The sequence below is a fragment of the Aythya fuligula genome, chromosome 3 (assembly GCF_009819795.1).
Source record: "Aythya fuligula isolate bAytFul2 chromosome 3, bAytFul2.pri, whole genome shotgun sequence".
NCBI classification, from domain to species: domain Eukaryota; kingdom Metazoa; phylum Chordata; class Aves; order Anseriformes; family Anatidae; genus Aythya; species Aythya fuligula.
Window position 1 is genome coordinate 116106429 of NC_045561.1, and position 24874 is coordinate 116131302.

Below are 24874 nucleotides of genomic sequence, written 5' to 3' on the forward strand. Positions count from 1 at the left end.
TGGGATTCGTGTAATTACATATTTAGCAGAGAAACTTTATCTGGCTTTTATCGTGTAAAAACTGAGGACTTGAATACATTTTAGGGACATTACTCAAGCTTTACAACTTCTCTAGCTTATAGCAGTGACTCCATTTTGCCAAAAACACCATGAGAAAGAGGAGTCTGTTTTTAAGGAACAGCCTCTTGCTTACTGGATTTTTTAACTGAAAGCTCAAAAACTAATAAAACCTTAAATAAAAATGACGTGCTAGAACTGGAAAGCTTCACCAAACATGCAGTTATTTGGGTAACTGTGAGCTGGCCTTTAACTATATAATTGGCAACTTCTGCACCTTCCCTAGAGAGCCCAATGTCACAAAGCGCTGTCACGGGGAGACAAATAACAGCAAAACCAGCATCGTGTTAATCCTGCCCCGATATATACACGTAGCATTCATTAAGCCTAATGAAAAGCACAGGCACAAGGATTGACCTGAGCGTGTCCTCTGGGCAGGCTCACGTGGTGACTTTTAAGTTTAGCAACATACCCAACTTTTAATACCGTGGAGACCTGCACATCGTGACAGAGGAAGCCAGAGTCTTTTCTGCCTCATGCATGAATAACAAAGCCACCTGCTATATTCCAGCGGTGGATGCTTTATTGTTAGTGATGATGCATGAGGCAGAAATAATGCAGTTTGATTTTCAGAGACAATACCAAGTTGAGCTTGCAAGGCTGTCAGTTAGCCCACACTCGTTCAACTTGGGAACTGAGCAAACAACACGGAAGTAATTGATGGAAACTAATGACACAATAAAATGTCATTTTTCTGACCTACTTTGCTTAAAGTAAATCCCCATTAATTGTAATTACCTGTGCTGGTAACAGAGCACTCCACGTACACCAGACGCTCAGCTGGATCCCCCAGTTATTGAAATGAGCCAGTTCCAGATTTACACTACGCTGATTCTGGCTTACATACCTCTCTATATATAGTGTTTGTTCCCCTGATCTGAATAAATGCCTGGAAGATGGAAGACCACACAGCTCAATTACTGTATTGATCGGGACAAAAAAAGCCTTTAACCAACCGGCACACAAAGGGCACGATTCCATGCTGTGGTTTGCTGGGTGCTGCTGGAGCACCAGCCATGCCTCCCCTTCCTGGTGTCTCGGCGCTGCTTCTGAAAAACATAAAATGCAGACAAAAAGTAGAGGGTTAAATCAGCTTTGACTGAATCAAGAGAAAACCCCTTGCTAAATATGTTTTATGAGTACTTGCAGAGCTAAGGGCCAGCCAGAGTTCCCTCAAACCTCTGGACACGAGTGCCTCAAGGTGATGGAAGCGTGGGTCACCACGAAGCACCGAGAAAAGCTTTTCCTTCTCAAACACATGAGTAAAGAGAGACATCAACATGGGTGTGATTGACACTCACCACTTCCAAAAAAAAGCCCAAAACATAAAAATACATAATGTTGGCTAATAAAAGAAACAAGCTCTGACTAATGGCTCCTTTTGCTCTCCGTGAGGGCCATAAAAGAGCTTGGTTGAAGGGGCAGAGCATCTCTCCCACACCCTTGGCCAAAACGACCATCCAGCGGTGGCTGCAGGTAGCGGGGACACGAGGGGGTTGTGGGGTGCTTTGGGCACGGCCGCGGTTCTGCTGCGTACGAAGTGGGTGAGCAGGAGCTGGAGAACATCATGGGATGATCAGGAATTAAGATGTAAAGCGGTGGAGATATCACTTCTGGCCACCCACGGAGTCATGTAACCATGACTCATCGCCTGATGCAGGAAGGAGCGGAGTGTACCACGCATCAAAATGGACAAGATCTTTCCAAGGACAGACGCTTTGGGCTGGAAAACCTTTCAAGGTCCTTCATGCCAACTGTTTGTTGTTTCATGCTGGTATGCAATTCCCTTGTAAAATTAAGAAACTGTGTGTTAAAACCAGCTAGGGATTTTATTTTTAACCCCCTCTCTCTGTTGCTCCTACTGGAAGGATCTTCCAGTTTCTAGACTAAATATATTCACGGTCAGTTCCTACTCATTTACTCTTCTGCTGGTACCCTTCAGTGTCACAGCACCTTCCCCTTTGCTTGAATTTACTTTCCAGGATGCATTTACAGGCAGAAAACATTCCCTTCCCATTCTCATTTTTTTGCTAAATGAAACAAGCCAAATTCTTTCAGTCCCCAGCAGAAGGAAAGCCCTGATCTCGGACAACTCTCGGCTCTTCCCTGCACGTGCTTCAGCCTGAACTCACCCTTCTTGGACACAGGTGGCCACAACTGCACCGAGAAATTCAGAGGCAGCCTCGACAGCGTATTACCTCATGTCACATATTGCCCAAGCAACTGCTTTTCTCATTTAGCGTGCCAACGCTACGATCCCAAACTGCTGTCTTCTCCCACCCGTATGTCTCATCGCACAAGTTTGGGCTGTTTTTGTATCAAAACAGATGAGTCTTCCGTCCCTTCATTGGTTCACAGCATGCCGCGTGCACCTACACTTCTATTTAAATAATAAGAGCAAATAGTTTCATTGCTTCGGTGCTGGCTTTTGTTATCGTCGCTGTTTTGTTTTCAAATCATATGTGGCAAATTTGCTACTTCGGAAAGTTGGCAGGAGTGAGGAACGCTTCCATTTATAGCTCATCGTACTGCAAAACAAAAGTTTGAGCTTAGTCCACGTGCCTGTCCCCCTAGCACAGAGGTGGCAGAGTCCTCGTTCCTCGGTGCTGTGAGAATGAACGTACGTGTTTACAGCTCGGGTTTTATGATGCCAAACAGGAGAGTGTTTTTTTTTTTTTGTTATATATATCTAATCATACATGTCTTAAGCCCGTGCATTCATCTGGCTTGAGCTAAGGGCTGGCGCTCCTCTCATTTCTTTCCGTATTGATATTTCACGCCAGCCACATGCCACGGCTTAAGTCAGCAGAAAATAAGGGCCGAGCCGCAATGTTTGAATTCAGCGTCACGGGGGCTGCGGGGTCATGTCCTCGCCGATCCCATTATATCCGTAATACGAGTTTGCTCCCTTTGAAGAACTTTGGGCTGGAGCTGCAGGCGGTGCAAATGACTTTGATTCGGCCACATGCAGACAAGCATCAGAGGGCTGTCATCTGGACAATGCGCCAAGCTTCGCTTTCCATTTCCTTTCTTCTGTTCCCCTGCTACAGGAGGATCCAACTGTTTCAAGACCTGTTTCAAGTCCCTTTCAGGACTTCGTGAAACTTTTGAACTCCTTAGGCATCACTTGGAAAGGCCAAATACGTCCTTCCCAGACAGGTTATTTAATATTCGCAAGTCCTCTCACTCTTTGCAAAATTCATTTTTTTCTTTCCTTGCTGGAAAAAGCATTTTTATCTGCACTTTTGCATCTTTCTACCCTTTTTTTTTTTTTTTTTTTTTTTTTTTTCCCCTCCGTTGAAAATCAGACTCTGCAAAGCAGCAGCTTTGGCAAGTTCTGGAGCCCTGAATCTATCAGCCCTGAACCTGTTAGCCCTGATGTTTTGCCACGATTAAACAAAAATCAAACACAGAGAAAGAGGCAGGAGAGCCCACAGGAGAGTGAAAGAGCTGGAGAAGGAGCATCAGGAAGGAGCGTGCTCACTGAATGGGAAAAATAAATCAGCAGAGAGATGATAACCTACAGAGGACAGCACAAGACAGCACAGAGGAGATGGATGCAGTGAACAAATGTAAACGGGTAGAGAGGGAACCAAGTGTGGAAGGACCTGGATGTGTCCTCCCAGCCTGCCAGCGGCTTCTTGGCCAAACCACTGGCCTCAGGGTGCTGTTGAGCCCCTGGCAGACCCCAAAAACCAGAGCTCACCTGCAGTTTGTGCCCTGCAGCAGGGACCTGGGGCTGTGAGGGGGACCCAGATGGTTTGCCTGACCCCATAAGAGCAGGGTGTGCAAATAAGTGTTCCTAAAAGGGGGAAGAGAGCAAGGGACCAGCATTTGGGTGAAGTGGGATAATGATGTGTGGGGTGTGGGGGGGTCCCAGTGGGTTTGCCTGACCTGGTAAGGACAGGGTGTGAAATTAAGTGTCCCACAAAAGAGGGAAGAGAGCAAGGGACCAGGACTTTGTGAAGTGGGATACTGATGTGTGGGGTATGAGGGGGTCCCAGTGGGTTTACCTTACCCCGTAAGAACAGGGTGGGCGAACAAGTGTCCCCCAAAAGGGGGAAGAGGGCAAGGGACCAGGACTTGGGTGAAGTGGGATAATGATGTGTGGGGGACACAGTGGGTTTGCCTGACCCCATAAGAACAGGGTGGGCGATCCCAAAAGGGGTAAGAGAGCAAGGGACAAGCACTTGGGTGAAGTGTGGCACTGATGTGCGGGGTGTGGGGGGGGACACAGTGACATTGCCTGACCCCGTAAGGACAGGGCGCGCAATCCGCATCCCCCAAACGGAATGTAAGAGAGCGAGCCACCACATCACGGGGCGCTGTAGGGACACCGAGGGGGGGGGCTCCCTACAACCCTTAACTCCCCACCACAGCGAGAGGAAGGAGGCAGGGAGTGAAGGGAGGGAGTGAAGGGAAGCCTCGCCTCAGCCCGGCGCTGCCCCGCTCGGTCGCTAGGCGGCCCGGGCCGGGCTGCTGTGGGGCTGGGGAAGCGCCACCCCCGGAAGCAGCGGGCGGGCAAGGAGGGGAGGCAGGAGGAGGGGGGAGGCAGGCGGCAGGCGGGCTGGGGGGGCTCCGGCAAGCGGGGACGGGGGGGGCCGAGCGAGGCAGCGCGCCCGGCGAAGGGGCCGGGGACGCGGCGGAGGCTGCGAGAAGATGGCGGCCAAGTCGGATGGCGGCGGCGGTGGCGGTGGCGGTGGTGGGGGAGGCTTCGCCCAGCTGCACAACCTGGACGAGGCGTCCGCGGCGGGCGTCGGGGCGGCGCCGGGGGAAGGAGCGGAGGAGCCGGGCGGCAGCAGCTCCCTGCACATCTGCCACTGCTGCAACACGTCGTCGTGCTACTGGGGCTGCCGGAGCGCCTGCCTGCGGAATCTCTTCGGCAGGGCGGCTGCTGCCGCTGTTACCACCACCGCCGGCGCCGGCACCGCCGAGCCGCTGGCCCCGCGCCCCGCCGACGAGGGGCCGCCGCGGGCTGCGGAGGTCGGCGGGGCGGGCGAGCGGCCGTGGCTGGACTGCCTGTGGATCGTGCTGGCGCTGCTGGTGCTGCTGGGGGACGTGGGCACGGACCTGTGGCTGGCGCTGCACCACTACGGCCGGCGGGACTACGTCTGGTGCGGCCTGACGCTGGCCTTCGTGCTCCTGCCCTCGGTGCTGGTGCAGATCCTCAGCTTTCGCTGGTTCGTGCAGGACTACACGGGCGGAGGGCTGGGGGCCGTGCAGGGGCTCAGCAGCCGCGGGCCGCCCATGATGGGGGCCGCCGGCCGCCGGGGGGGACCCGCCACCCCCGGGGCGCAGCGCCTCTGCAGGATCTCCGTCTGGGTCTGGCAGTCCGTCATCCACCTGCTGCAGATGGGACAGGTCTGGAGGTAAGGGGGAGACCGCCCCGGTTAGGGGGAGAGCCCCTCGGTTATGGGGAGACGCCCCCCGGTTGTGGGGAGACCGCTCCGGTTATGGGGAGACCCCCTCTGGTGATGGGGAGACTCCCCCAGTTATGGGGAGATCACCCCAGTTATGGGGAGACGCCCCCCGGTTGTGGGGAGATCGCTCCGGTCATGGGGAGACCCCCCCCGGTTGTGGGGAGACCCCCTTGGTTATGGGGAGACGCCCTCGGTTATGGGGCGACTGCCCCTGTTTATGGGGAGACCCCTTCTGGTTAGGGGGGGACCCCCTCTGGTTATGGGGAGAACCCCCAGGTTATGGGGAGACCCCCTCTGGTTATGGGGATACCGCTCCGGTTATGGGGAGACCCCCCTCGGTTATGGGGAGACCCCCTCTGGTTATGGGGGACCTCCTCGGTTATGGGGAGACCCCCCCCAGTTATGGGGACATTGCCCCCGATTATGGGGAGACCCCCTCTGGTTATGGGGAGACCCCCCTGGTTATGGGGAGACTGCCCCCAGGGGGATGCAGAAGGAGGGGAGGCGGTGGTGGGCATCTGTGGGGTGTGGGGTGGGAGATTTGGGGTGCCCGTACCCCCTGGTGTAACATGGGGTGGCATCTGCTGGGGGTCACCGAGCCACACGGTGCAGCCGGGATGTGGGGTTTTTGGGGAGATGAGGGGCATGGCGACCTCGTGGTTTAATGGGGACGTGGGGCAGTGGCACCTCGTGGTCCCATCCGGACCCTCGTCTCTTGGGGAGATGAGGGTCAGCACCACCTCATGGTCTAATGGGGACATGGGGCAGCGTCACCTTATGGGCCAACCTGGACATGGGGCAGTGTCTTTTGGGGAAATGGGATCACTGCCACCTCACGGTCCGTGGTATAGACGAGGGTCACTGTCCCTTGGCTGAGGTGGGTCCGTGGGTGCTGCGATCTCCTCATGGTCTGAGGTGGACGTGGGTCAGTGTTACCTTGTAGGTCCAATGTGGATGTGGTCAGTGCCCCCTACATGGGGAACGAGGGGTTTCTGCCCTATAGGGTGAGTGGAGATGCCCCTGCAATGGGTCTGTGGGGCTGAGGTGGGGGAAACGGGAGTCACTGTCACCTCATGGCCTGGCAGGGGGCACGGCTCGGTGGCCATGGGGCAGTGCTCCCCCGGCTGGAGGAGCTGTGGGGGCCCTGCTTTTACTGAGGGGATGCTCAAAAGGAAGAAAAATCCCCTTAAAACGTGTCCGTGGTGCTAAGATGGTTGGGACTGGGGTTTGCTGTCGCCACATGGTCTGAGCTGGACGTGGGTCAGTGCCCCTCACGTGTGGGATGAGGGGAGGTTTGGGGTCACCCCCGCTTAGCTGAGGAGAGATTTCCCCCAAAATGAGTCTGGGGGGTGGCTGAACGTGGGCTGCTGTCCCCTCAAACCCAAAAACATGGAGGGTCGAAGGGGGTCCTTGCTCCTCGGGGTTGTAAACGGTGCCTCAGGGGTGGGCTCTTGCTGCCCTATGGGGCTGGGGCAGGACTTGGGGGGTAAATATGGGGCTGCTCTCCCCTACAGGTGCTGTGGGGGACGCTGACACCTTTCCTGGTGCCAGCATGGATGTAGGCCCGGGGGTGACCCCAATGAGGGTCGCATCCGTACCCCACAAGCTTCACCCCACACGGAGGGGGACCCTCACGGCTCACCCCATTCCCTGAAGAGAAACGCAGCGTGAAGCCTCGGCCCTGCTGAGGGGAAGGAAGAAACCTTCTCCCCGGCGGGGTTGTGGGGACATTTTTCGGGTTGCCAGCGCCAGGCTGAAGGTCAGAGACGGGGACTGCTCCCCCGGAGAGGCCCTGGGGCAGAGGAGCTGCCGCTGAGGGGACGGGGCTGAGGGGGGGACATCTATAGGGTCAGGGGGAATCGAAGGACGTCCCCCAACCCGAGCTGCCGGCCGCGTTATCCCCTCTGAAAAAAGGTTTAAGAGGAGAGGCAGGGAGGGATTCTCCGGGATGAAAGCCCGGAGATACAACCGCCTGCACAGCCGCCCGGCATTTCTGCGGAAAGGGGTGGTGTAAGGACAGCCGTAAAGACCCGGCGTGGCCCGGCGTCCTCCAGGAGGGGACGTGGGGTAAGAAGATGGAAGGAGAAAGAGGTTTGGGGCGATGGAGGCCACAGGGAAGGCTCCGGGTGGTGGCATTGGGGTGTTGCATGCACCCTCCCACCCCACACACACACATATATAGGGAGGTTGGAGGGATGGGGGCTGGCTGTGGGGCTTGGTGGCTTTTGAAATAAAACACAGGCAGAAGATGCTGGATTTTTTTTTTGAAGCACTTCACGATGAGGCAGCGGAGGGGCTTGCAGGGAGGGGGGGTTAACATCCCCGCATCGGCATCTCCAGCCCGAACAAACGGGGCAAAAAATCACCCCGACGGGTGGCCGGGAGGAATTCATCATCGGGGTCTGGGCGAGAGGAGAGGGGAAGGGGGAAAGCAGAAGGCGATGATTGATGGGGAAGTCCTTTATTTTATTATTTTTTTTTCTCTCTTTTTCTTTTTCCATCTGGCTAGCGGAAGGGGTTAAGCCTGCTGCCTAATGAAATCAGTGGAGAAGTGGCTGGAGTTAAGATGGAGACAGCACGCCGGAGCCTGGGGGAGGAGGGCTGCGTGGGTGGAGGCAGGGGAGGGCCTTGACACCTCTTCTGAGGACACCGCTCTTGAGATAAAATGAATATACCCATCAAAGATTTCTTTTTTATTATTATTTTTTTATTATTTTATTTATTTTTTTTTTATTTTCCAAAGAGCTGAGGGGGCGGAGGGGCGGGGGAGCTGCGTGGGGAGGGCGCGCGAAATGTATACCTGGGGGATCGGCCCCTGGAGCCGCGCAACAGCAGGCACGTATTCCTTCTGCATCTTCAATGTCATTCCTGTAACGCTCACCACACGTCTGTGCTCGACTTCTCGTCGTGTTGGGGGGGATATTTTATTTCCTTTTGGGCCGAGGGATGATGAGAAGGGGGTTGTGTGGCGTGTACGAGGGTGATGAATTGGTGCGCGACCCCTTCTCCTGCTGTCCCTACTGCTCCCAAGCGCTGATCCCATCAGCAAAAGCAATTCAGCGATGCAGAGGCACCTCTGGCAAGTTGGATTTCTCCCCTCCTGGAGCCAGGAGGAAGAAATGATTATGTATTAGCCGCGGTGTGAGCCTGCATTGGCAAAAACATCGCCCGGCACGCTCGAGTGAGCGGGTGGGGAGGGGGACACCGAAGCGGCGCCGGCAGAGGGGGAATTTTGGGAGGGGGAATACGAAGGACCCAGGCTCAAATTACCCAGGCTTTTTGTCAATGCAGAGAAAAAATATTCGCTTCTGAGACGGCGCGGGGCTGGGACTGCCGAAAGGGACTGGAAGGGAGCTCTGCAGAGCAAACCACGCTAGGTAAAACGAGGGAGCTTCCTCTCCTGTTGATCGCCAACCTCCCTAGCGCCTGGCTCTGGCTTTTTAGGGCACGCCGAGCAAGGCGAGCAGCATGAAGCTGCCTCCCAGCACCCGACCGAAGCCAGAATAACTTCCCGGTGTCTGTGAGCTTGCCTCCACGAAGGCATCTTCTCCCATCCCCACTCTAGCCATTGCGAGTGCTGTTACAATTAGTCTGGGATGCGGTGATGGGACTCGTGGCTAAATCTCTTCGTGCTGGTAAGACTCTGATAATGTGGGGATGGAGGGGGAAGACCCAGAAGGATGTAAGTTCAGCTCGTCGTGCACCCAGCCTGCTTTCCTGCATGAGAACGGCAACGCGCTGCGGCTGCACGGGGCGTGATGAGGGCTGTCCTCAGTTCCCCTGCCCAGGGAGCGAGCGCTGGGGCTTAGTGGGAGTACTGGGCGGATATTTCGGGTTTCTTGGTTTCTTGCCTTGTTTTTTTTTTTTTTTTTTTTTTGCTCAGCCGAGAGCCTGAGGCTGTGTTACTGCTGCCCACCTACAGCGGCTGCTGGAAAGAAAGTACACAGACGTGGTGAAAGCGCGCGCGTGTGTGTACACACGTGGGCACACCGCGATTTTAATTGATGCTTGGAGTGCCACGATCCCAAATTACCTTCCCACTGGTACCCGGGGGATTTTTCCCTCACAAATCTCCCGTTTTCACCTTTCATCTCGATCCCTGAGCTTACCTTGAGGACTTCAAGCAAGCAGAGGTCGCTCGTTTTGCGAGGGGTGTTTGTGACAGTCCTGCACCCGATGCACCTTTCTTGAACCTTTTTATCCTGGTCAGTGGGTCACGGTTGCTGTCGAGGAGCAGAGGGATTGAAGCACAATCCTTGGCGTTGCTATTAAAAAAAATAAATCATTGAATTCCATTGGATTAAGCGTGTGGGGGCTGAGCTGACACGAGCTCGCCCGAAAATCTCGCCGTGTCTGGTAGCTGGCAGTGATGGTAAAGTTCGTGACTCGAGTGCAAGATATTTATGGGTTTTGGTGTTAAAATTGGTCCGAATACATATTTAGAAGAAAAACTGTGCTGAAAAGAAAGAAAAAACACGCTCCAGTCACTGTTTTGACATTAAATCGCTGTGTGTGTGTGTTTAAGGGAAAAAAATCCTAAAGTTTAAGCGACGGCTTGCCATCTTGGTTATTAGTGGAAAGACCAAATCTCTGACTTGTTCCTCGTTCGGCGTGCCCGGAGGTGGAAGGATGAATCGATGGCTTTAAAAGGAAGACGTGGTATTTAATGACTGCGCGATGAGTGGGTTCGGGCTCTGCTAAAATACTTTGCTCTGGGATGAACTGGGAGCTGGGAATCTGCAAATTGAGCTGATTTAGAAACCGGCAGCTACAACTCCTGAGGCGCCAGCCCAAATCCCTTGGCGTGGGGGCCAGCAGCATGTCAAACAGCCAAGTTGCTGCCCTGACACCCCCTCGCTGTCTTGCTTTGGGATGTTCAACCCCACAGAGCCTTGCTGTGAATTTCCTGCCTGCCCTGGCACTCCCGAATTAGTGTTTTTTTGTGTTTTTTCTTTCAGCTTTCTCTGGTTAGCTTGTCTGGCAGCTCAGTTTTTCCCTTTCGCCAAGTTTTAACAGCTTGCTCGGAGAGTACGGAGTTTTGTCAGCTTTCAACAAGTTGGCAGAGGGAGGACGTGCTGGGATGGATGCTTAAATATGCTCTCCCTCCAAAATCACGTCTGGGGCGTAAGATTTTTACCCAACCTTTCCTCCCCTGTCCCAATTTCGAAGGGTTTTCTGCAGGATCTCCATCAGAGCCGGGCTGCCTAAATTAAAACACGCCAAGGATGGCCCACCTAAAGCACAGGTAGGGGAGTTTGTGGGGGCGAATACTCATCCCAAATCATGATACCAGCAAGAAAAGAGGCTTTCTCACTTGGGTAGGGTCTTTATTGGTTTTGGGGTGGTGGCGAGGCTCCGTGTCTTGTGGAGTGCTACCCACTAGAGGGGGTCAAACCACAGATGTTGGAGCAGCTCTGCTGCGCCAGCCTGGGGAGGGCAGAGTTTGCCTCCAAGCCTTCTTCTCTTTGGGCTCTGCCCCGACCTGCTGGGAGCTCCCCGTCCAGGTACTTGGGCTGTTCTGTCTCACAGCGGGGTGTGGGGGGGGCAAAGGGGCAGGATTTGGGGCAGAAAGTGGATTTCAGCTGTGTTTTGAGGAAGGTAGACGTGGCGCTCTGTTGGCGAGGTGTTGGCGCGGCGGTGAGGGCTCGTTGCTTCCCCACCAGGCTACGTGGGGATGCAGGAGTGCTTTGGGGCCCTGATCTTCTTCCTGAGGGAGCCAGCATAATAATTCCTCATCTTTAGGGGCCAGGACAGCGGCGTGAGGCACTTCTGAGAGCCCAGGAGTCTGAAATCTCTCCAAAAACCATCCTCTTGGGAGCGGGCTGGCACCCCGCTTCCCTAAACCCTTTGACCCCAGCATCCCCTTTCTGGTTGCTCCATGCCGAGCTCTAGGGCAGACAATTGTGCCTTTTTTTACCCTTTTTTTTTCTCCACGTTCCCTACAGTTTTATTTCTAACACCAGTGGGATCAGAGGCAGAGGGGAGGCAGGGTGCGAAGGGCTGGGGGAGAGGCAGCTTCTTTGCATGCCAAAACATTCCCCCCTCTGTCTTCCACCTTTCTAGACACTTCCATTTTGCTGCGAGCTGCACGGACCTGCTTTTATTCCTTGCCGTGGTTCTCCTTCTGGGTGTAAATGTAGGTTATTCAGGGAGCATTTCCTTTAATGAAAAGGACGGAGGAAGAACTGATGGTGATAAAGCAGCTCCGTGGAGGAGAGAGCTGCTCTGGCTGCCTCGAGACCGCGAGGGAAAGAAATTGGACGTCGAATGTGCAGTTTTCCTCGGGGAACGAAGGGAGCCCACGGAGAAGTCTGGATCCCTCAGGGAACTTCTCCCTGTGCTTTATTTATTTATTTGCTCGAATCCTGCCTTGGTTTTTAGCACCTTGCTGCCTTGGAAGCCGGTACTATAAGGCTGTGACACCCGCGAGCCTTTACGCAGGGGGAACTGTGAATCAGAGAAATGTTTTGTTATCAGCCAGAGCTCAAAATAAATTGGAATTAAATCTACAACCAAAAAAAACCCACCAAATGCTGTGACTTTGTTGACCCACGGCTTCTGATGATGGGACTCGGACCTGCTACGGCTCCAGTAGGGCACTGAGGTGCTTTTCCCGAGCCAGACCCCGAGGAAATGGGGACAGGGCTGGGGTTGGCCTGTGAAATATTCACAATCTGTCCTTAGGTGACTCCGGGGGCATGTAGGATCTCTCGCAGAACCGGCAGAGCTCTGGCACCTTCGTCACCTTTTTAGTGAAGCCTGGAGAAAAAACAAATCTCCCCAAAGAAGCAGCGTGGTGTGGCCGGCAGCTGGAGCATCCCACAGCCAGCAGTGGGGTCTCAGTGGGGTTTCTGTGGGGCAGGAGGGCACGGAGGGTGCTGGAGGAGCACCCATCCCCTAAAAGGGGTGGCAGACAGCCCTGCCGGCGTGCACAGCACTCCGGTGTCGGGGGAAATACCCTTTTCTTCAGTTTCTGCTGTTAAAAAAAGAGCAGTTTAACCCTTTATGCTCATTTCCCTGGCACAAACGAGGAGCCCTGCATGAGAGGGCTGCCAGGAAGGCATCGCCAGCCGCAGAAGACAGCAGCAAAGCACCGGGAGCGGCTTGGAGTTTGGGGTTGGAATTCATCCCAGTTCTGTCTCAGCGAATGGGGGGGGGGGTGAAAAAAAAATGAGCAACGGAGGCCGATGCTGTTGAAGTGAAAATTGTAAAGAGTGGTATAAGCAGAAGGCATTTAAATAATGTAAACAGTCTGGCAGGGGAGGAAAGGATGGGAGGCATTCCAGAAACAAAGGGAAAAGAGTTTTTTTTTTTTTTTTTTTAAAAAAAAAAAAAAAGGACTAAAAATACACCGAGCCTTGAATTCCAGAGATTATCTCAATTAGGGCTTTTTCAATGTATCTTTACAACGGAATTGGAGGAGTTCACAAAAGATAATAGAGGCTACGTGATAGGGAGCGGCGATATTAATTTGTTTAATTAAAGGGATGAAGGGCTCCCGAACAGCAGATTCACTTATCTCGTGGCGTGGTGCTCGGCAAACTGCAGCCTGGTGGAGAGGAGGAGGAGGAGACCAAAAACCCCCTCCTGCAGCACGGGTGGCTCGGTGGAAATCCCTTCAGGTGGGATTCAGGTGCTCTTAGAGCCAAAGGGCATCGTTTTACATTCCCATGAGGATTTTATGTGACATTCAGGGAGCCAAAATTGGGCGTTTTCCTCCAAGAATAATTAAAAAAAATCAGATCTGAGGGCTGTGCGGTGCAGGCAACGCGCTTTTAAGGACGCATCCGCACACACAGAGCTGTGCTCGACGCCTTCCTTCACCTTGGAGCTGTGCTGGCACCTCTCCGAAGTTGTGGCCAGTCTCAGCACAACCCCTGGCATGGGGGAGAGGGGCTGCAGATCCGCAGATCTGAATTAAATCCCCCCCCCTGGATGTATATTAAAAATATTAAGCAGCACCGAGCTCCGTCGCCCGGCTCAGCGATCTTTGGAGGCGCTTCCTGGCTTTTAACGGAGGGATAAAACAGAACCTGCAATTAGGGTAATTTTTCCTAATTGAATATTTTGCTTTCTTCGCTCCCTTTCAGAGCGTGACGGTAAGTACCAGCCTGCGTAAAGCTTTGGAAATATTTACACTCCCCCTTGCTGGCGGCGGGTGCAAACACGCTTGTTCTCGGGCAGCCCATCTCAGTCCCTCCTGAACAACTTGGGCAGGAGGTGGGCAAAAACCCTTTCAACCTCTTCACTGTTATTTCTAGGCAGCGCGGTTCGTTTCCCAAGATTAATTAGGAGTGGAAATCATTGGGAACGGCGTGGGCTGGTGGCTCTCCAAGCGCCGGCTGCGGGTCGAGGTGGAAACTCTCTTTGGGGAAAGGAAGTTTTCCCCTTAGTTGGGGTTAATTTTTATTTATTCGCTTTATTTATTCGCTTTGGTGTGAATACTTCAGCCCAGGTGAGTGATGGAGGGTGGAGAAATGCCTCACTGTGTCCATCCAGCAGGGACCCAAACCCTTGTGTCCCCTTGAACCCATCCCTCGATGGGACACGAGGCGCTTCGTCGCCCCTGCAGCTTTCTGAACCCTCTTTTGCTCTGCACTGGTCCCGGTTTGGTTAAACTGGGACCATCCTGGGCACGTGGAACCAGCAGCAAGCCAGAAATCACCTCCTATTTTCACCAGACCCAACAACCTGGGTAAAAAGTTTTCTGTGGGCTTTATTTTTTGCTTTTGAAGCACGCCGAGCGCTCGGCTGCCGTCCTTTAAAACTCCTCAGAGCCCTTAAAGATAGCAGTTTAAAAATGAGGTGATTATTGGGTTTTCTTCAAAGCAGGATGTCAGGAGAAGCTACCTTAAGGCCCAGAGGCTCGACCTGCAAATGTGCAGAGGCTCGACCTAAAAACGTGCCAGGTATTTGGGATTAAAAGTAATTGTAGGTACTCAGCGTAATTGGATGGATGCAGCCCGGACCGCAGATGGCAGTAGCAATTTTGCAAAACTTGGGGTTGAAAAAAACTGGCATTAAACACCATTTGATGCTCGCCACGAGCCACCGAGTTTTGCTCTTTGTGCTTCTTGGGAAAGGACCAATTCTTGAGCCGTACGGGCAAATTATTTCCGACCCTTCTCTTTTTCTTGTTGCTGTTAAATGGTGTTGGAGGAGGAAAAACGCCACTGGAGCTGTCAGGAGCCATGTAGCTAGAGCAGAGGGTTTGAATTTGGGCTTGGAGTTTAATTTCTGATGCTTTGCTGACTTCTCTGCCCGGGACCGGATTATTTTCCCCATTCTTTCAGGGGATTAGGGGATTTGTAAACCAGCACTCCTAAGAAAGGCGTCTAAAATAACAGGGAAGGGCACATCTCCTTTCATTTGCCTCAAACAGATTGGGTTTAAGGTTCTGGAAGTGGGAAATGTGCAGGAGGTGTTGGCTTTGGGGTCTGAAACTTTTCCCTTTGCCAAGGCAGCGTGGGTGCCTTTTGGGAAAAATGGAGAGGAAATGAGGGGAAATCAGCCTTTTTTATTTCTTAGGGGATTATTTCGCCTCGGCATCGATGGACGACGACGTACCGACTGGAAGTGCATCAGGTCGTCTCGTTTGCCACGTGGGAAATCGGGCTCAGTTCTACAGAAAGCAGGAAAAGCCCCCCGACTTCTTGAGAAGCCGGGCCGTAATTAGGGGCAGTGCTTCTAATTGGGATCAGGCGTTCAAGATCCAGCTCCTGAAGGGCCTTGGCCCCCTGGTAGTGTAGTTCCCGTTCCTTAATAAAGAATTCAGGCACACGTGTTCGGACTGGAAATTTTGCCTGGCGTTGACCCCTCTGATCAACCAGCAGCTCCTTGCCTTGGTAACACCTTCCGCTGGGTATAGGATTAATTGGTTGTGTGAGTTAATTGAAGACCAAACTTCATTAGGCTCCCATTATTGTTGCATTTGTATTCTTCCTGTCCTAAATCCTCAGTGAGAACATCTGGTAGTCACTCAAAATAGAAGCCTACGTTGCAGGGAGCGACTTCACCATCGTAAAAACGTGGTTTTTTTTCACCGACTGGGCTTAAGCAGCAGTCACCTTTAAATAATTTCTTCTTCCAGGCCCTTTTCAGAGAGGCAACGTGTTGATGGGATCCCGAATGTGTCTGAATCCTCCCTGCAAGCTCACATGGCTCCGTCGTGAGCTGCGAAATCAGCGGTGTCCTCCCTTGGCACTGCCCCTCTTCCCTTCGCTGCTGTCGTACCATTTTCCCTCTGTGTGAGCATCTTCAGGTGTTGCTGTTTCCGCCAACGCAGGGCGAAATGTTTTATCTGATCTCTTTTTCTGTCCCCAAAACCTGGGATTTCAGTGTAATCTCTACGTTGAATTGAAGCGCTCCCGATGTACTTCAGTACAGAGTGTCTCGAGGGTTTGGGCTCCTCTCAGTGCCAGAATGGTAGAAAAGAGCAAGCGGCAACATTTTTATTTTATTTTTACTTCTGAAGTTTCTCATTTATTGTTTCTTTTGTGCCGATTTTGATGGATCGTGGAGAAATTTTGTAGGAGAGAGCCCGGCTCGCTCTGCCTGCCCTTGGAGCAGCTGGGCTCCATCCCACCGTGGAAATTTCAAGTTTTTGGGGCTTGGGTACTTCCCTTTTGGCCTGATTTTTTCCCCTTATCTAGTCCCAAGGCTGGTTTGGGTATCCAGCACTCAACCTTCCTGCTGGGGGCCTTAACATCAAGCCAAAACTGGGGGAATTTAATTCTACAGGTGATAAATGTGAAAAGAGCGAGAGGTGGAGAAGCTAACCCAGTGATTTCAGAACAAGGCATTCACTGCAGGAGAGGTCGTTTGGGGTCATGTTCCTACCACCAGCGAGGAATTAACTGAGAAGAGAGCAACGAAAGGAGAAGGTTCGTGATGGAAATGCAACTTAAAAGCCTGCCAGATTCAGGCTGGGTGTCCCAAAGCACGCACGTTTCGGAGGAGCTGGGGATGACCGTGACAATTTTACCAGCCCAAATGTAAAACCTGCTCATGCATCCTCTGCTCAATGATTTTAATGTTAACGCCGAAATGACTTGATTTGCCCATTAAAAAATATGTATTGCTCTTCCTAATCATACGAGTAGAGTTAGGAAAAGAGATCTCTGCCTTAAATTAGGCTGCGTCCCCGGCTTTGTGGACGAGCTATTATTTTCCTCCCTACACCATTTCCTTCCCCTATTGCTCCAGCACCACCCAGACCCCATTAAGTGGGGCTGGCAATCAGGCCTGCAGGAGTAAATACATCAAAAACCTCTGGATGCAGTCAAAGAGAGCTTCTGGGGGCTGATGAGCTCCTGCTTTTCTTTCCCCCGGGGGCTCCGTTGCCTGCTAAGATCGCATCGCCTCGGGTCAGACCAGCGGGGTTATCTGAAGGAGGCCGTTTGCTACTCCATCCTTCCTGGCTCCGAGCAGGGTTTGCTTGCTCTGCGGGGGCCGTTCCTGGGGTGTTCGTGGTGCCTGGGGTGAATTGGAGAAATAATTTGGTGTCCTGAACGGGTCGGAGCTCCGGGTGCTGTTGTGCCGAGCTGCCTCTGCTCTGTAGGGTCTGCCCGAGTTAAAGGGAGAAACGGCAAAGGAGCAGCGGTGTCTGGTGGTGTTAGTGGAGATCCCGTTTGAGCATAAAGAGCCTTTTTTATTAATTTAAAGCCTACCTTAAATTGAGAACAGGGTAATTGCAGTTTTTCCCTTTGTGGATGAACTGAGGAGTGTCACTGCCAGGGCCAGCAAGAAATCCTGTGCGGGGTTTTTCCAAATTCACGAGGGCAGGAAGCTGAAAAAGCAATTAATTCAGCATCTTGTGAGCTTTCCACGCTCCCACGTTATAGGGCGGAGAACTCCAAGAGGCTCCAGCCTGATCATGTGCAGATCATTGCTTTTGGGTCCAGACACCCGTGCTTTATATCATGCCAGAAGCTCGAAGCCCTCGGTGCCACGACGTCTTCCCAGCTCTTCAGGGATCATCCTCGGTGCCCTCTTCCCACCGCTGTGAGTTCACCTCTGAGCAGGTCTCAGAGCCTGCAGAGCTTTTTTTTTATTTCCAGCAGGGCTTCAGGCCACGGACCGCGTGTTCTCCAGGACATGAGCAGGGTGGGATATTGATTATAATGCTTAGGGTGGTGATTTATCACCTTCATTAGCAGGGATGAGCTCGGCTCGCTGGATTCAGTTGTCCCAGAGACACCCGGATAGTAAATAATAAATAAACAATCGAAGATGGAGTTGGGGCGGGCGGTGGAAGGATCTAGCAGACAGCCTGCTTAAATTACTAATGGGCACGTTCGGTGTGGTTGTTGCCTTTCTGGAGCTGGTGGTGCTGCTTTGAGGGACCGAAATGACTCGAGACGTGTCTGGATTGAGCTGATGGAGGCACGCCTGGAGGTAGTCGCCTTCCTCCCTGTCCCACGACTTCGGGTAGGTGTCTGCACAGGATTTCACCCACAGATAAAAACATCAGAGATGCTATTTTGCTAGGAACCTACGCTCCTTCTAACGAAATAAAGCTACAGCTAAAATAATTAATTTCCCTGAAGTGGTGACGTGGTGGAAACAGAGAAGGACGTACAAACCGGAGCGGGTTTTACGCTGGGTGTTTCCTTTTGCTCCTCACTTAATTTCCTTCTAGTTTGCCACCAAATAAACCTTCCAATATTGGGGGAGAGATGAATATCTGCGAGCAGTTGTAGGATTGCAGCTGTTTAGGGCTTTCAGGACCGGCTCAATACAGTATTGCAGCTGCGGTGCCCTATTTCATATGAAAAACACAACTTTTGGCCAAAGTGGTCTCAGTCAGAAGGGGCAGGAGGGCTGGGTGAAAGCAGCTGAGCTGAAGCCACGGGGAAGTGGCTCAGCCTTTTTGGCAGCTTTCAGTTGCATCCTCCCTGCCCAGGAAACTCTGTATAAGGGGCACGAGCTTGCAAATCCCCAAATTTCCAGGTCTTAGGGTGTGTGTAGGGACGCTGCCTGCCCACAGTAATTTGGGGTGGCGAGCACCGAGCCCAGGAGGTGAGCTGCCAGCTAATGCCATGGGCTTGTAGGAGCGAGCCCTGCCTTTATTTAGGATCAAAATCCAGGCGTGTAACACAAACCCCATAACACTCCTGCTGTAAAAATCACTGGTTAGGACATCGTGTGTCTAATAACGACGGCGTTTTGCATTTCTTGCTGTAGGTCTGCGATTCAAGGAGGATCCTCTTAAATTAAAGAGTTTTCCTCTTGCCCAAGTGATTCCTGCAGGAGCTCCTTGTGCTCTCCTGCTGCCAAAAGGCACCAAAAATCCCCGATGTGGCCGTGGCAAAGTGCGGAGCTGGCAGAAGGAGGAATAAATAAATCAGGGCCCGGGTGAGCGTTATGGGGAGATGATCGTTAACCAGCAGTCATGTGTAAAAAGCGGCGTCTAGACACTCAAACGCCTGCTAATAGCCTTTGATTAACCATTTTTTTGTTTTGTTCTTGCTCAGTGTGTTAATCACTGTGATTAAAATGCTTAGCCACCATGGAGATAGACGTGGTGTAAATTAGGAAGTAAGCAAATCCAAACAGATGGGGCAGGGAGAATAAGTGGCTCTGGCAGGGCCGGAGTTAGGCGAGGTAAGGCCAAGGAAGATTTAGGGGAGACCCTAAATAAGCCAAGAGAGGCAAATTTGCCTGTCCCGTGGGCCTGCCAGCCTTCCCCACCCTCCTGATCCCATAAACCTCGCCTCCTCCAGGCTTTTTCCTCTGACTTTAGAGCCTGTTCCTGGCCTCACCTGGTCACCACATCCCAGGGTGAGCTCAGGGTGTCAGCTTCTCCGTGATGTGCCTCGTTCCCCACGTGGCAGAGCCCTTGGGGTCCTGCAAACGGAGGGCTTGGGGAAAAGGACTGACCACTCGGACTGTCCTGGATCTAGACCCATCCTCTGCTGGCTGGTTGGTTGGGATCTTTTTGGTAGGAATAGCAAAAGAGCCTTATTGTTTGCCCTCCCACCCCAAAACATGTGCAGGTACCCAGTCCTTCCTTAGCTGCCCTTTCTCTTCCTCCTTCTCCTAAATCTGGACTACTTTGGTGTGAAAAGCTGGAAGTTTCCTAATTCCTTGCTTCAGGGAAGTGCTGGCTTCAGTCTGATCCGCTACCGAATCATTGCTGTGTGTCCCCGAATTCCTTTTTAGCTGAAGTTAATTTTCTCTTCTTGTGCTGTCAGGTTTATTTTGCGGTGCCAGAGGGAATTTTCCAGGGGGAATTGGGCAGCCGAAGCTCTGGGACGTGAGACGAGCGAGGTGGAAAGGGGGATGTGTGTCTGAGGGAGGAGGCTTTGCTCGGAGCTCAGCACTTCCACGGGCTTCAGGAGCTTGCACTGGCCCTTTTGGAGCAGTGGGGTTGATTTCCAAACCCCATGCTCCATGAACTCCAAGGGATTGTTCCTGGTTCCTGGTGCTCTTCTGTGACCCCAGGCAGCGCCGTGTCTTGTGTGAAAGTCACTCCTGTTCCTTTCTTTGCTTTCTCCATCCCCTCGCTTTGGTGTTTCCTCTGCTGTCCTCAGATGAACCACCTGTCCTTTTCCTCATCTTTCCCATTCCTTCTTTCCCTTGACTAATCACAGCAATTTTCCAGCCTCATGAAACCCTCTGCCGCTCGTGCCTCTCGTTACACCACTCCTCCTTCCTTTCACCCCCTGTTTTTAACCCGAGAGGTACGTACCTGTATGCAGCAAGCCACAGAGGCAGCTAAATCAAAACAAAACATTTCTTTTACACCTCAAATCCATCCACGAAGACCTCAGACCCAGAACTTTTATGATCTAAAAGGCTGGGCTCGGTCAGCCCTCTTGGAAAGCCATCGAGGCACACGAGTGTGCAGCCGAGTGCGTCAAGCTCAGCGGTGCCCCCAATTCCAAACACCCAGCAAATATTTTATTTGCTTTATTTTAAGGTTTTCAGAAAGTGCTGTGCTGTGACTGCCAGGACAAGGCTGGCCTGTATTTTAGGTGACACATCAGATGGGATCCGGACTCTGCTTCGCGGCGCCGCTGCGGCCAATTGTTCAGCGCTTCGCTCCGGCTCCCGACGCGCCTAATGAAGACGTTGTCGTGAGCCCGGATTCGTCCTGAATGCCATTAGCTGCTGGCTGAGAGAGCAGGAACACGGCCCGCGATGCCAGGCTCTGCGGGTTTTGTTCAGCAGCCATCAGATAGGGCTTCGGAGGGGCTAAATGCTGAAAATAATCAGCGCCTGAGCCAGCTGGTGGCACCCGGGCTCCAAATCGACATCGGTGTTAGGGTAAGGTAGAGCTGGGGGCGTCGTGCTGGGGAAGGGGGGACAGAGATATCTGAATATTCTGGCACGCAGGAGAGCTGGCAGAGAAGACAAGGGAAGTGTCTGCTGTCAGCTTGCGTTAGGGTCCCCGTGATATCCATGTGTTGCCTTGGCAGGGCGCGCGGCACGCAGACGTGGCGTATCTCACAGCCAGAACCGAAATCCTTCTCTCGCTGGAGCCCGTCTCGTTGGAACTACCTGGGTTAGCCTGGAATTAATATTTATTTTTTTCCTGGTTGCAATCTTCCGCAGCGGGTTTGCGGGAGGGGAGGAAAGCAGGAAACCTGCAGTCGTGTTCTGGGAGTTTTATTTGGTCTTGGATGTGGTTTTTGGTGCGCCAGGAGGAAATATTCTGCTCGCCGTGTGCCACAGGATGATATGGGGTTGTTTAGGGAGTCTCTGCATGTGCCACGTGAACTTTGGTTGTTCTTGGGAAGTGCTGCATCACTCAGGATCCCTGTGGAGAGGAGCTCAGCCTGGTACCACGTCCTATCCCAAGCAGGTTGTGTCTGCCCCTCTGTCTTCAACCCCCTGTCTTCAGCTTCTGCATTTTCTGCTTAGTGCAAAGCAGAGGAGTTCTCAACAGAATCATGCATTTTTGACTTTTGGCCCCATGAAGACTGCGGGAGAGGAAAAAGACTCTGCTTTTGTGACAGAGGTGTCCTCCTCGACCCGGTGAGCTTTTAGGAACCCTAGGGGTACACGAGAAGTGTGGTGGCCAGGAGGGGTGGGATCCTCCGTGCTCCGCTCTCAGGTCCCAGGGACACCCAGTTTGGTGCAGAAAAAGGGCTTTGTGGTTGAGCGAACTACAAAGAAGTATAAAGTGAGCTGGAAACGATCCCAGCACTCTGGTGAGCACCAGAAGCATGGGCAGTCCTCGCCTGCTTTGCGGAGGTTCCCTCAGATGCCTGCGAAGCAGGATGACTAATATTTAGAAGAAACAGTGCTGTATTTATGCTACCTCTAAAAAAAAAGTAAGAGAAAGCCTGATGAGCATTTTCCATAGTGATCTTCAGCTTCTTCTCTTGATGCTTCTTGTTTCTTCAAAGAAAATGCATCTGTGTCATGAGGGAGCACGTTATAAACCGTGATCTTGGGTCTTTTGAGAGCATGCGATCGCCCTGCAGGAACACCTCTCTTTTACGGGGACGGGTTTGGCAGGAGGGATGCTGTCACCTGAGGCTGGGGCTCCGCTTTTCCTTCTGCCCTGCAGCACGAAGGCATCGCAGAGCCCGGCAGATAGCAGTGACAGATCCCCGGGTGCTCTGTAGTGAGATACAAGCTCCGCGTGTTGGCCTGGTTACTGAGATTTCCTTCGATTGTGTTGGTTTAGCTCAGTGGGAGGCTATTTGAGATGGAAATGAAAGGCTCAATGAGCAGCAAATGCTGAAGAGGTGTTAAGAGGAAATACCAGATGGATGAACTTTATTTTTTTTTTTGGGGGGGGGTTAATTTTTTTGCCAGCCTGCTTTTGGGTGGATTTTCCAGCAGGGTGGGAGTGGGAGCATCCAGGGGGACGCAGAGACGTGGGGGCCACGCTCCTCTGCAGATAGAAATAATCAGAGAGCTCGATCCTGTCGGCTGCGTGGTGGTTTCAGAGTAGAACAAAAGGGGAAAATATGATAAAAAAAAGCTCCTTCACGGTCCCTCTCTGCCCCTGCTCCCTCCCACGGGATGCCGTCCTTCCCAAACTGAGCCTGTGGGCACCCCTCTCTCCCAGCTGCTGTTGCACAGAGTTTTCTAGTCTTAAAGATGCTATCACAGAGGCACAAGCAGTGTCACTCATGGCTCTGATCTGCCAGCGGGTCCCCCTGGAGCCGGCTCTGCTCTGACACGGGGCAGGTTTTGCACACAGAAGCCACCCCTGCAGCCCCCCACTACCAAACCCTTGCCACTACGGGGTGAAAACCCCCATTATTTTCCTTCTAGAAACCCTTCTTTCATTCTATTTATGTGTCACTGGGAGTTCTGAACTATTTTTAATTAATTTCCCTCTAAAAAACGGATTCTAAAACTGTCTCTCTAAACAGATGAGCCTGAGTACTACCGAAAAAAAGAGGGCAAGATGCTCCGAAATCAAAACTTCCCGAGCCGCTACGAGCGATCGTGGCAATTATTTCAGCAGTCTGGTGGCAGTGAGGTAATGAGAGGGAGATTTGATTGCTGAAGTAAATGTAATTTACACGGCATTAAGATCTGGTCAAAACTGCGTTCTGAGGCAGCGGATTGCATGCTTATCAGGTGTCTGTGGTTTTCCCCTTTTTGCTGCAGACACGCAGACTTATTACTATTCAGGCCATCTAGTCAGGGGTACAATAACATCCCCCCTGCCGCTCTCTGATTTGTAATTTCCTTCCAAGTTACGACGAAGCGTCTGCCTCCGAAAGTTGTAATCATTACAGCTGGGGAGTTTGGTGGGCTTGGGGTTGCTGTGCTGGGAATAGGGCGAGCCTGGAGATCTCCACTTTGCTTTAAAAGGCTTGAAAACGTGGTCTGCACCCAGGAGGAAATTGTGCTGTCCCTTTGGGCTGAACGTTTGTGTAGAGGAGTTTCTTTCCCAATATTCTTCCTGAAAAACCTAATAGCAAGCCAAAGGCTTCTAGGTCCAGGATGACGAGCTCGTTAAGCTTTTCAAAACTGGTCCCTTCTTCATCAGCCCTTTGCTGTAGTTAATTTTTTTATTTTCCACACGGTTCCTGGAAGGAGGTCGTGTGTGCCTGGCTTCTGTTCTTACCTGCACGTCGCTCTCTGCTCGCTGAGCATTCCCTTTTTAACATCTCTGCCTTGGTGTGTGTGAGTTTGTCCGGTCAATATTATAGGTAAAGTATAACGTGAGGTGAGATGATTTATAAAAAGGAGGATAAAATCTCATGTAATGAAATCTTGTGCAGCAGTGTCTAACCTTTCAAGTGAGCACGAGTGCTTTTGGGCAGGTGTCTTGCATTTATTCCACGTAGTCCAGCTCTTCCACTGCTGCTGACCTTTAGTGTCACCCACTAAACCATGTCACTAAGCACCAGGTCCAACATTTCCTTGAACAGCCATGAACTTCATGGCAGGGAAGAGCAGAAGGCAGGGGTTTATGGTCCCTTTCCCATCACACGAAGAGTTTTGGTCCCTTGTGAAGGCAAGACATCACCCAAGGTGGGCCACTGGTGTGATTTATTTCCATTTAAGAACATTGCCTGCAGCGAAAGTACAGTGTCTCTTGCTGGAGAGGTGTGAAAAGACCCAAACTGGTGTTAGGATTAGAGAAATTTGGTATTTAGAGAGTTCTCCCAGATGAAGAAGTGCCGGTCCTCTAAATTGTGTTTTTCCTCTTTTCGTTCTGTTAAAATCCTGAATGTGGGCATTGATGGTTTATCACCAAAGTCTTCGCAGAGCGCTTTGTCTCCCATCTCATTAAGCGGAGGAACGGCGAGGATATCAATAACGGGAGGAGGTTGGAAGCCAAAGGATTGAAAAATATAATTTGTTTGGGAAGGGGCCAGGGAATAGTGCTGCAGGATCATAAATAAATGGTTTTATGAAGAAAATGCGTGACTTGTAGAGCTTTCTAGCCTCTTGTCTTGTACAGATTACCGAAACGTGTACCAAGTTCCCAGCTCAACCCAGTTCTTCAGCAAGTTGTCCGGTTTCTGCTTTTACTTTTGGGATCAGCGAGGTGAAATTCAGATGTACGTTTCTCCCCAGGAGAGAAAACCAAAGCAAGGCAGCTGTATGCCAGGGAGAAACTGAATGTGCTCGTTGAAAGCTTCATTAAATGTGCATAAAACACCAGCGATCGCAGCAATGGAGCTTCAGGTTAGAGCCTGGATCTTTTTAAATGCTGTGAGTGCACGTTCGGGCTGCTAAAACAATGAACAACCATTTGTAGGCTTGTAGGAGGTCTGTGGTGCTTCTCCAGTTGATAGCTGTGGGTAGGAGGAAAAGTGTCATCGTGTCTCCAGGATGCAAGGGGACGTCAAGATGAGCTGCTGCTTTTGCAGCATGGCCCTGGCTGAATGGGTTGTGAGGTTTAGCAAGTCCTG

The 24874-nt window shown here is 52.1% G+C and overlaps 1 protein-coding gene across 1 annotated transcript in view; it reads left to right on the top strand.

The window, feature by feature from the left end:
• Positions 1 to 4776: 4776 nt before the first annotated feature.
• XKR6 (XK related 6) overlaps positions 4777 to 24874 on the top strand; it is a 125642-nt gene continuing 105544 nt past the window's right edge. The window contains exon 1 of the mRNA XM_032185497.1: positions 4777 to 5486. Within this exon, the coding sequence (XP_032041388.1) occupies positions 4777 to 5486 (710 nt within the window). The remainder of the gene's footprint in view (positions 5487 to 24874) is intronic.